This window comes from Cololabis saira, chromosome 18, assembly GCF_033807715.1.
Source record: "Cololabis saira isolate AMF1-May2022 chromosome 18, fColSai1.1, whole genome shotgun sequence".
Classification (NCBI taxonomy): Eukaryota; Metazoa; Chordata; class Actinopteri; order Beloniformes; family Belonidae; genus Cololabis; species Cololabis saira.
In genome coordinates, this window is record NC_084604.1 from 20080429 (window position 1) to 20093334 (window position 12906).

The window sequence follows — 12906 nt, forward strand, 5'->3', positions numbered from 1 at the left end:
GTAAAAAAAAAAAAAAAAAAATCAAACAATTCATAGAGAATATAGCACCTATCTGTCATAAATGTTCCCATTATTTCTATGACAAAGATTTGAAAGACCTTGTTACATAAAGATAAATGTAAATATCCTGACCCCAGCAGCGCAGATGTGCTTAAGGTGGAGCCCTTAATCAAATAAAATTTGCATAAAGACATATAGGAGCTAAATTAACACCAAAATTGATGGTTTTATCAAAGATTTGGTCAACTTTGAAAAATACTACTGATGTGAAACAACAACAGGAGATCATGGAGCAAGGCTTTGTTCATTTATCAAACACACTTGAAGCATTGAATGCTCAAAGAAGCTGCACCTTACTGAGAATATTGCCCTTTTTTGAAGCCAATACAACCTTTTTTAATGGAAGATGAATTAAATGAATTGATCTCCAATAGATTTCACTTTGTATGCCACGTAAAAAGACAAAAGGAAAGGCAAACTTTAAGAAGAAAAAAATGTCAGACCATGGAGAGGGATGACTTTGGACTCCACTTGAACAGGAACATCAGAACCAAGAGGGAGACTCTCCATCCCACAACCTACTCCCTCCCCAGTGGGGAGTTGGTCCACATGGACACAGTAAGAACTGGTCTCTGGTCGGAGCTCTTTCCATAATCTCTCTCTGTAACACCTCTCATCAACACTCACTGCTGACTTTATGTTCTTGGAAGGTTTCTACACATTTATCTCTCTTGTGACAGAATCTGCATCTTTTTTTGTCTCTCAGTCCCAATAAAACCACAGTACATGACTGTAAGCAAAGCTACCGATATCAGTGGCCCCCAAGCTACAAGGAAAAGTATATTTATGACTATTCTGGTGGCAAACCAGGATCCATGATGCTCCCATAACTTCTAACAAAGGAGGGTGTGGTTTAATCAAACATTTCGTCAGGCACAACTTCCTCCTGCAAAGCAAGTGGATGAAATCAAGCAAAACAATGAAAAGTGTAAAGAGTAAATCAAATTTTACCTGATGTTGTTCAGTTAATTCAACAGGTTTTTTTTTTTTTTTTTTTATTAATTCTGTTAGCAGAGATAGAATGATAAAAACAAGGTACCAGTGACATTGCATTTCCCTTGTATGCACTCTGCTCTGCAAACTGTCCCAGAGATTCATAGCGTCTTCACATCCCGGTGACAACAACGAGGCAGGATCTCGACTCAGTGTTGTTCTGAACATTCACATGAAAAACACACACGAAGCAGTCCTTATACAAAAGAACACGACAGACACGTCGGTCGGAAACAATCTGGAAATGACAGATATATTTACATGTTTTTATGTTGACTAAACTTTTAAAAGTAACATAAAATTGTTGGAGAAAAAAATATATATAACGGTGCAAAATTCATTCACAGCAGCATTTGGTGCCGTGTTGTAGGTTTAAATTGTATACAATGTTTATAGTGCACACTTTATTTTCACAATTTTTCTTTCATGGTAGTGTGGACAGAACATTTGAAGATATTTTGAATCAAACATCAATGGAGGTTTTGCACATTCAGGCCACGTTAACACCTTTAAAAGGTAAACAATAAAGTCCTTGTTTCCCCAACAAAGAGACTGAGATGTATCCAGTCAGCTTTTACCCCATCATCAAACACACCTTTGTTTTAAAGCAACCGAAAATTAATATTTAGCCATAAAATAACCTAAAATTGGCTGCAAAGCCACATATGGTTTAAAAAAAAAAATAGTTGAATCGTGAAAGAACTGCGGAAGCAGTTTGTAGTTTAAAACCGAACATAGTTTTACAGGCACTCAAAACCCCGTTGACCTGACATTATTACATGGACCCCTTGGGGGGCCTTTTGGTGTAAAAGTCAAAACCCCAACTATCCCTTTCTGTACCAATGCTAACAAAGATAAAAACAAATATAAGAGAACAGTTAAAAAAAAGAAGAATAAAATAAAAACAAAAACACAAATCGTACCACAGAAAATGTGGTCTTAGTTCCCAGTTTGGTGCAACTTTCGTGTGTTACACCTTCTGTGTCACCAGCAGCGTTGGCCGCCGGCTCGACTTCATGCGGGTTCGTGCGTACACCCGCAGGAAAAGTGCCAGGAAAACTACGAAGATGCCGAAGCCACCCATTAAGGTGACGGCGTGACCATAAAGGAAACAGGAGAGAAGGATGGCAATGGCCTGCCGGAGTGTCATGATAATGGTGAAGATGGCAGCGCCGAACTGGTTGATGGTGTAGAAGATGAAGAGCTGGCCGAACGCCGAGCACACGGAGAGTAGCACGGCATGGAGTGCAAACTCGGAGTGGCGCGTCATGAAGGATAACGAGTCAAAGAAGGCACCCTGCTCGAGCAGCGAACCGACGGTGAAGAGGCAGGAGAACAGGTTCACGCCGAACATCATCTGCACCGATGACATCTTGTACTTGAACAGGTTGTCCTGCCAGTTGGAGGTGAAGCTGTCGAAGACGATGTACCCGAAGAGGATGATGATCCCGCTGAAGGTGGTGACGGTGGATGGATGCTTGCTTGTTGTGCTGGTGAGCAAAAACATGCCGACACCGAAGGAGATCAGCACAGCCGTGAAGTACTCCCAGTATTCATAACTCTTATGGGACACGATCTTGCCCATGAGCATGACGGGAATAACTTTGGAGGCCTTGGCCAGGACTTGTGTGGGGAAGCTGATGAACTTGAGCGCCTCGTACTGGCACCAGCTGCTCATGATGTTGGAGAGAGAGGCGAAGGAATATTTGTACATGGGTGCACCGTGGCGAGGTTGCTTAAACAGGAGGCACCAAAGACCCGCCACTGTTAGAGCAAGAATGCGGTTCATGAAAACCAAGAACTGAGAGTCCTTGAATCTCTCGCCCTCCTGCTCTGGAGAGGTGGCTCCGTAAGAGCGAGTCATTACTCTCTCCTGGAGGACGCCCCAGGTCAGGTACGATGCCTGAAAAAAAGAAAAAACAGCTTTAGCTTCTCTTGGCTCGGTCAACTGGTTATCAAGTTTTGTCTTTACTAGTGATGCACTGAAATGAAAATTTGTGGCCGATACCGAATAATATGGAAGCATATGAGGAACTATATTCAAATTAAAATGCATTTGCGGAAATGCTTTTTCATTTTAAGAATGTGCCCGCATTATTTGAGTCAAAAATGAAATTGATAATATATAATCCGATTTGCATTTTAATTTTCGTATTCAACACTGCTTATTCTTGTACTTAATTCAAATTAAAAAGAAAAAGACGTTTGAGATTTAATTTTCAAATCATGCCTCAGCAAATAGTTACCAATATTCAATTTTAAATCTAAAATTTGAAAATTAAAATGCATTTGCAGAAATGCTTTTTCATTTTAAGAATGTAGCTGCATTATTTGAGTCAAAACTAAAATTGATAATATATAATACGAATTGCATTTTAATTTTCGTATTAAACACTGCTCATTCTTGTACTTAATTCAAATTAAAAATAAAAAGACGTTTGAGATTTAATTTTCAAATCATGCCCCAGCAAATAGTTCCCAATATTCAATTTTAAATCTCTCTAACAGAGTTCTAGATGTCAACATGAGACACAGACAGTAGCGGCGTTTCTCTACACGGAGCGTTGGTGCCGGGCTGACTCCTCCTATTCAGACACGTGTGTTTGTTTACAACCTATGGAGACCGAAATGCAAAGAGGAGCAATGTCGACCGACAAGGTACAGTAATATTACCGGATTTTGCCACAAAAATGACTTTACTAGCATTCTCGCTTGTTTTTAGCATAATGTTTGCATGTTGAGCATGTTATTTTATTTATTCCAGCTTTGTACATGGACGAGTTGCATCAAGTCCAGGCAAGGGACATGCAGAAATTCTACCCCTGTCGTTGTCCAGCGTGACAGTCTGACCGTCAAAGGTATTTTTTCATACAGTAAAGTTGTCACTTCTCAAAAGTACACTTCATTGCATGGTCAGATGTGATTATTATTGTTTCTGAATTTTGAGAGCAGAGTTTGGCATACAGGGTGTGCAGCCACTGACTGAGGAGCCAGAAAATGTTTTAGAGTCCAGGTAAATTTTTATGGCTAAATATTTGCTCTAATCTAAATTGTATGTTTTGGTCCTGGTTATAGCATGCATTTCCTGAAAATGACTGCTGAGGAGCAGCATGAGTCTCCAGATGAGGAGGAGATCAATTATTTGAGAAAAACAATGTAAGTGAATGTTTGAGTCTTTTTGTCTTATTTTGTTTTACTCGTGTGTAATTGGCAAAGTATTCAAAGCACTTGCAGGTACGCTTAATTTTGTGGTTGATTCAAAATTAAATGTACCTGCGAATGCCTTGAATTGTTTGCCAGAAACACACTGAAGAAGGGGGATACGAAAACGTGTGACGATAAATATATTTTTACACTTGGAATTGCTGTTCCTTTTATCCTTTTGAACTATACTTTATTGGGAATTCAGCACACAGTTGAGTGCATTGTCTCCTATTTATTTTACTGGTGTGTAATTCCATTCTTATGTGTTTATGTATGCTCACATGCAGCAGGAAAAGGAGACGGGTCTGATGAGGAATATATTCCTCACCTTTGTTTATGGTATGCTTTACTTATTGGTTGTATATCAAGTATTTAGAAAATGTATAAAAGTACATATGTATGATGATATATACATATAATATGTATAGTACAGACTTTATTTGAAATGATAAAGTACTATTAACACTATATGATATAAAAGTGAGTAATGTGAGCTGTTGTTTTTTTCTCAACTAACAGGACAACTTCAGACTTCGAGAACTTCCAAAATCACATCCTGATGTATGCAGGAAAGCATTTTGGCTTTAGCCCACCTGTATACACAGCTCAGACGTTGCTTGCAGGGTAAAATAATTCACCGACATAATTTCTTGTTCATGTCTTGTCACAATCCCTAAATAAATGTTGCTGTAATTGCAAATGATCTGATTATCACAACCTGTTTTCTCATAACTTCTCACTTGAATCAAAATCTCTGGGAAATTCTCTGCATTTGGTGTTTTTCACAATGAATATAAATCGGAATCGGAAAGATATATATTTTTTTTATTCTGTAAACAAGGACAGAACTCAACATTTCTGACTTGTACATGATAAAATGTATAAAAATAAAAACTATTTACATTGAAAGTAAACACTGTTATTCACACCAGCCAGTGCAAAAGAAATCCTGTGTACTGGTTGTTTGGAAGATTACAGATAGGTTTCCTGACCCAAACTACACAGCTTGGGATGACGATCTGATTTCCTTCCGCATGCCGCAACTCTCAGCTCCACTCCAGGCTTCTGGTGGTCATCGTGGCGAAGATGTCGTACCAGGCAGTCCGGGCCGGCCACAAAACCCCCTCTTCTAATATAAAATACTGTATGTGTGCCATATGATTACTTATGCAGAGCTTCTCCAGGTCTGTGGGCATGTCCCTGCACCAGTGCAGCTGGGGTTCATCTGGACCACCTGGACTTGGACGCTCAAGTAACGCCATCACATCAAACACCCGGCCTGGCAGTCTGGTCACGACCTGCCCCAGAAAGGTTTTCATCTGTGGTGGAGTCAGGGCCTTCAGTTTATCCTACAATATAAAGCATTTATTTGATATTTTATGTTATTGTACGAGATTGCATTACGAGATTTCCTGGATGACATGAGTTATCTAACCCAGCTAACAAATAAATAAATGTTACGCCAGAGAGTTGCCTTTGTAATTGTCTTTCCACAGCCAAACCTTAATTTTTTACCCTTAGAAACACGTCTACCTGCAAGTAATAAATTACCCTCTCGATTGTAAATGCAGTGATGTAAGTTAGATGTGATCTGCACACATCAAGCCAACATTTCTTTATAAAATAACATGCTCAACATGCAAACATTATGCTAAAAACAAGCGAAAATGCTAGTAAAGTCATTTTTGTGGCAAAATCCGGTAATATTACTGTACCTTGTCGGTCGACATTGCTCCTCTTTGCATTTCGGTCTCCATAGGTTGTAAACAAACACACGTGTCTGAATAGGAGGAGTCAGCCCGGCACCAACGCTCCGTGTAGAGAAACGCCGCTACTGTCTGTGTCTCATGTTGACATCTAGAACTCTGTTGTGAGTTGTAGGACATCAGACCTTTTCTAACAGACTTTGGGAAATCGGCAAAATACGATGTCACCTTAAAAAACGTGAGCGGTTTCCAGGGTTGCTGGGCTGCAGCTGAGAACAGGAGAAGCCGTGACGTCACTCTCCTGCGCCGCTGGGATTGCGAATTCATTTTGAATTTTGTCCACTTTTTGCGGGCAGAGCATGAAAAAGAAAAAGCAATGTCTTCTTTGTTTTCTTTTTGATTATGACATAAAATGTGCAGTGTAAAGAATAAAATGAAAATGCAATTCGGATTATATATTATCAATTTTATTTTTGACTCAAATAATGCAGCTACATTCTTAAAATGAAAAAGCATTTCTGCAAATGCATTTTCATTTTCAAATTTTAGATTTAAAATTGAATATTGGGAACTATTTGCTGGGGCATGATTTGAAAATTAAATCTCAAACGTCTTTTTATTTTTAATTTGAATTAAGTACAAGAATGAGCAGTGTTTAATACGAAAATTAAAATGCAATTCGTATTATATATTATCAATTTTAGTTTTGACTCAAATAATGCAGCTACATTCTTAAAATGAAAAAGCATTTCTGCAAATGCATTTTAATTTTCAAATTTTAGATTTAAAATTGAATATTGGGAACTATTTGCTGAGGCATGATTTGAAAATTAAATCTCAAACGTCTTTTTCTTTTTAATTTGAATTAAGTACAAGAATAAGCAGTGTTGAATACGAAAATTAAAATGCAATTCGGATTATATATTATCAATTTCATTTTTGACTCAAATAATGCGGGCACATTCTTAAAATGAAAAAGCATTTCCGCAAATGCATTTTAATTTGAATATAGTTCCTCATATGCTTCCATAGAATAATACCAAACAATGGTTCTTCGCAGTTTTTCATTTATTTTGCCAATTTTTTCACCATTGCATAAATCAAATAAATGTGCAGTGAAATTATCGCCAGTCACAATTTGTCCTACTGTACTTATTGTATTTTTTCTCATAATCCTTTTTCATTTTCTCCCATTCAAATCCAATTAATCGGGTCGCGGTGGGGCTGATCTCCGCAATTTGAAGCCTTGTATAATGATTGTAAAAATCTGGGTTATTTTCTTGGAGGATCTCGTCATATCAGACAGTGAGGGATCTCCACCGCATCGGTAGTACGGGCCCTTTTCTCTGTGCTCTCTCCCCGATCTCCTGCGCTGTGCGTCCCGTGACCGTCTCCATCACCAAGCGGCTTTCCCAAATCCAACTCAGCCTGGATCATTTCTCGTGTCCTCTGCTTTTTCCCCACATCCAAGTAATGATCTGAAATGCTGCCATTTAACACCACTCGTCTCATCATCACTCATCACTAGTCTTACCCTTGAGCTCCCGTCAGGGCCGCCAAATGAAGAGGAGACCTGTTGGGCAGGTTTGTCAGGAACCTGCCCAACAAACTAAACTAACTATACTACTCTGTACTAAAACATACAGAGTCCTGTAGAGTCTGGGATGCAACTCTTAGGTTGAAAGTAGCTTCTGAGCATTACACGCTCTTACTGTAAGATAAAGCTGATGATCTATGATCTTGAATGTAATTCACATGTGAAGTATCTTCCTTCCTCTATCAGGTTGAACTTCAAATAGTTTGAAATGGTTTTCCAAGCCAGAATGATGATCAACTTTCTCTAAAACGGTTGTAGATTTCTTTCCTTGTTAGCATTATATTAGCAAATAACTAGAAACTGACAAAATATTTGCACTTTGGTATATATTTTTTTTTTTAATAATTGCATGGTGTAATAAGTCAGATGTTCCTTTAGCGGAGTCTGTAACTAATATGCAGTCCTGGTAAGAACCAAATGTGACTTCTTTCTTCACATAACACACTAAATGTCAGATTCATAACTGAAAGTTGAAATATGTATTGCATTACTTTCACATAACAATTTACTATGTATTTAAAGGAAACACAAACTCACCTAAAATTGCATAATTTGAGAAATGCAGAAATAGAAAACACGATACTTTAAGTCAAAAGTTTTGCCTCTCATTAAATTATGCACAGTATTCACACACCCAGACGGAATTTCAGCCCCTGAAGATTAAAATATTCTTGCTGTAGTTGGGTTTTATGCCTCACTGAGGCGAGCAGCATCCCATCCTTACTATAAACAGTGATGGTTTTATTTTCTACAAAATCTTCCATGTTCCAGCCTCAAATACAACTCCACCTTGTAATAGTGCCATGAATTAAAGCCAGTGTCTTCAGTCTCGGAGCATGTTTCAAGCATCTTGGCCGAACATAAATAACATCTTTCCATACAAATCTCAGAGCTGCTTCTCTCTGGTTTGATATAAAAGTGGATATTTTCACACTTAAGAGTCTGATGTTGGTTTATCACGAGTGTATGTTGAACTTGAAGATAAATCCACACATGGAACAAGAATTGTTGATTTTGTGATTCGTTCAAATAGACACCAGCAACTCTCCCTAAAAACAAACAGCGTTCATTCATTCATTTTTCCATCATACAGTGACACTAAAAATCTTTATTACACATCCAACACATGTGAAAAACCAAACGCACAATACGTGATACTACTGGAGTTTTGTTATGTATTCAGTGACTGTTGGTTCTGGGAGGATTCCTTACCTGAAGTCCGGCTGCACATAAGATTAACTTGAGAGCCTGTTTGACTGAGGAGCCTGAATCACCTTCGATCCTGCTTGAAGCGGACACATCATCCACGGCACCGGTCTTGTCCTCGGTGCCAAACACACAACTCTTTATGACAGGAAAACAAAGTCCACTGCCTGAATGAGGGGAAGCAAAAATAAATTAAAGAAATGTGTCAAACAGACACTGGAGCAAAAAAGGCTCAATTTAATAACATTTGAAAATCAGATAGCAGAATAAAACAAAACCAAACCTGTTTCTAAGTAATTGGACCGCTTGAAGTAGTTAATGAGGAGATAGCCGGGGACAATGATGGTGGAGTACCCCAGGATGTTGAGGAGGAAGCGGAAGAGCCAGACATCTTGCCAGCCGTCTAGTAGTGAGGACGCGTCTGCAGCCACGGTGGAAGGGAACCAAAGAAACACGAGTGCAGGCCAAACCCTACACGGAGAAACAATTAGATGTCAAGAGTTCGCTGCAAAGAACATCAGAGGTCAGCCACAGCAAGAGGGCTAGCTAATATTTCAAGAAAAACATTTGAATTTAACAAAAATACTTTCGAGATCATAAACTTGTCAAAGGGTCAAACTTGAATTTCATCCAACAAGAAATATGATGTGCAGATACGCATGGAGCATAGCTGAACTATAATCACATGGTCCTCTCAGTGCTTTTCAAAAAAATTATGCTAAAAAAAAAAAAGACTGATAATGTTGCATCACAGTAGGGCTGTTCGATTTTGCCCAAAAATAAAATCTCGATTTTTTTCTCTCAAAATCCGATTTTCGATTACGATTATTTTGTGAATTGACAAAAGGCAAAGAAATGATTTCAAATATGCTTTTTTTTTATTGAACATTTGCCCCATTGGGCTTTAAGTGCAAACTTTGCTCTTATTAAACCAAAAATGAATGAATAAAGTGCAAAACTCTGTAAAATAAGAAAAAAAGTCTGATGGGGCACTTGTCGCAGGTATTGAGAGGTATTTCCATCAATCATTAATATGTGTGCAGACAAGGTTAAAAAAAAAGTGAAAAATCGATTTTACGATTTTCACGTTTTAACATCGTTCTAATTACATAATCGCGATTACGATTTAAAATCGATTAATCGAACAGCCCTACATCACAGATGAAAGTGCCATCACTTACTCATTGTTACTCATTGTTAAGATAAAGGGGGGACGCGTTTCACAATTTCAAAAGTTGTCATCATTTCCTGAAGTATTTTGACATATCCGTTACTTCTGCTACTCTCTTCTGAGGCACAGCAAATGCATCATAATCTGAACAACACGAGGAGGTCGGATAAGTCTTCTCTGGTGTCACAGTAACCTGCAAATCTGAATTACATTTATTTTTAAATAAGGGAAAGCCCCCAAAAAGTGACAGGTTTGTATTATATTGTTTTTTTAATTGGTGGGCTATTCAAAACACTCAAATAAATCCTCTAGAGCACAAAAAAAGTGTTTTTCTCCATAGTATAACCTCTTTGGATACCAAAGTACAGTTCAGTCCCTTCAGAGATGGTATTGATTTGGTGGAATGAAGTGATACGTACTGTTCCTTCCAGTCTTGCAGGAAAAACGCAAAGGTCCGATGTGTTATTATCAGAGATTATATCAAACTCTTTGTTGCTTTTAAAAGTGGCTGTAAGAGTTATGAGACATACCCCGGCCTGGTCCTGTTACAATTAGGGTTAGATATATTCTGTACCAGTTTCTGAATAAATTAGAATTTCTTTTTCTTTAAAACAGACTAAAAGATTCATGCCTGAGCAGAAGATATGCTGTGAAATAAATACTGACAGCTGGGGTGGGCTCCAACTCCCCAACAACTGGCTGGATGAATAAATAAATTCAGATAATTTAATCTTTTATTGTTGGAGATGTTTAACAGGTATATTTATAAATAGTTATCTTTTAATTGTAGGTTGAGTAGGTTTTTGTACTTCCAAAAAGGCAGCGATCAAGCATGACAAGTTTAACATCCATGACCTGTTAAACTGCTCATTAGAAAATGACAAGTAGCTTAAGGAGGACATCATGTGCGACAACACCCAAGCATGTTATGAAAAGGTGTGCCTCTTGCTGTCGTGGCAGTGAGTGTGAATCCTCTTCAGAGTGAGGCAGGGGCTCCTCCCAAGGGGCCCGAGAGCCCAAACTAACACAGGGCCTCTTTGTGTGCTGTAACCCTGGTCGGCCAGCAGCCCACTGCAGCGAGACCTTGGCTCTGAACAAGAAGCTTATTACAGAGAGGAATGCACTGCCCTGACTGGCGGAGCCGCCAGCCAAAAAGGCTGCAACACCTCAGACGCAGGAGAGACAACACCGCCAGATTTCACCAGATAAGAAAATGTCTGGCCTAAGAATGTCTTGTAAGACATAACAGGAGATGGTGTGCAATGAAATATGGAAAAAAAAAAAAAAAGAAAAACAACCATTGAGCACAGTGAAGGAACTGTGACTGCTGAAGTTCCTGGTGGTACAAGTTTGAATGGATTAAAGCAGTGTCTCCCAACCTGGGGTCCGGGCCCCCCCTGGGGGGGCGCGAAACTTTGTCTGCTTTGAAATTATGCAGTTGTAAAAATTATATTTGCAAATGAGTCATTCATAAGACATTGTTAGGAATAATTTATGAATGGCTTGAATATCTTTTGTGTTTTTTATACACTGGTGACAAACACAGGAAGAAGATTCCATTCCTTATTATTATATAATTACTCAACATTTAATTTACTCCGACAGGTTGTTAAAGGAAAAATGATAAAAAATGTTGGTCTCATATTAAGAGACATTTTTCAGAAATATTTTTATGTCCTTTTATGTCCTTTTGTGCGTGTTCTATACATTGGTGACATTGGAGAAAAACAAAGTCATATGTATTCAGAGTAAACCAAAGAGAAATGTATCAAAAAACCATAATTAATGTTCATTTTTTCAATTAAAGACTATTTTGGTGCTAGTACGTACTGAAAATACCAGGCCTGGCTGGTCTTAGACACAAGTAGGGGGGGAACAAGGAAAAAGGGTTGGGAACCACTGGATTAAAGTATCTAAAATATATATATATATATATATATATATATATATATATATATATATATTATGGATGGGCGGTATGGACAAAAAAATGTATCACGATAATTTCTGGCATTTAACCCAATAACGATCAAAAGAATACCAATACAAAAAGTGTCATCAACGGGAATATTTCTCTTTCTTTCTTTCAGGCTCATTTCTTTCTTTCTTTCTTTCTTTCTTTCTTTCTTTCTTTCTTTCTTTCTTTCTTTCAGGCTCATTTCTTTCTTCTTTCTTTCTTTCAGGCTCATTTCTTTCTTTCTTTCTTTCTTTCTTTCTTTCTTTCTTTCAGGCTCATTTCTTTCTTTCTTTCTTTCTATCTTTCTTTCTTTCAGGCTCATTTCCTCAATTTATCGTTTTTACCATGAGATGACATTCTTACCGTGGGGAATTTTTTACCGTGAATGGTAAAATATCGCCCATTCCTAATATATATATATATATATATATATATATATATATATATATATATATATATATATATATATATATATATATATATATATTTTAAGGATTAACTTTATCAAATACAGTATTTTGATGTGTGTTACATTGAAAGCACACACATTTATGACAACTAGGATGATAAAGCAGCCACCTCTTTGCCTGCCATGTCAGTGTTTTATGGGGTTATACGACAGCTATGACAGTGTGTGAACACCTGCCACATAATAAAGGTGTGTGTCATAAAACAACACTTGTGGCTGCTCCAGGGAGCTGCACCAGGTTCATCAGGTTCATTTAAAACACACTGACTGTAACTTTGAGCAGCTCAGCGTGTACATCCCTAAACACTGGTCCTGATTGGGACTTATTCCCCATTAGCTGTCCGTGTTGTGTTGTTACCTCCAGTGGTAGGAAGGCATTTTCCAGCCGTGTGTGGCCGAGCTGGCGCAGCTTCTCCCGCCGACACTCTCACGCCTCCCCGCGCTGATCCAGCATGAAGCCGCGGCTCCGACCGGCAGGATGTCTCCGTGAGTCGGACTTGGACACGTTGTTGTGGCCCGGGTGTCGGTGTCGGTGTCGGCCAC

General features: G+C 38.4%; 1 protein-coding gene across 1 annotated transcript; it reads right to left on the reverse strand.

The window, feature by feature from the left end:
* Positions 1-1013: 1013 nt before the first annotated feature.
* On the reverse strand, positions 1014-12906 carry slc35b2 (solute carrier family 35 member B2). The gene is made up of 4 exons (XM_061747120.1): positions 12722-12906; positions 9050-9237; positions 8773-8933; positions 1014-2956 (listed from the first exon to the last, which is right to left on the reverse strand). Exons 1-4 carry the CDS (start codon positions 12739-12741, stop codon positions 2024-2026), a joined length of 1302 nt encoding a protein of 433 aa, XP_061603104.1. The 5' UTR covers positions 12742-12906; the 3' UTR covers positions 1014-2023.

Coding starts and splice junctions, on each gene's coding strand:
- slc35b2 (XM_061747120.1), bottom strand. CDS start 12,741: ATGCCTTCCTACCACTGGAG. Junction 8,934..9,049: donor GTCCAATTACTTAGAAACAG/GTTTGGTTTTGT, acceptor CCCCTCATTCAG/GCAGTGGACTTTGTTTTCCT. Junction 2,957..8,772: donor TATGTGCAGCCGGACTTCAG/GTAAGGAATCCT, acceptor TCTTTTTTTCAG/GCATCGTACCTGACCTGGGG.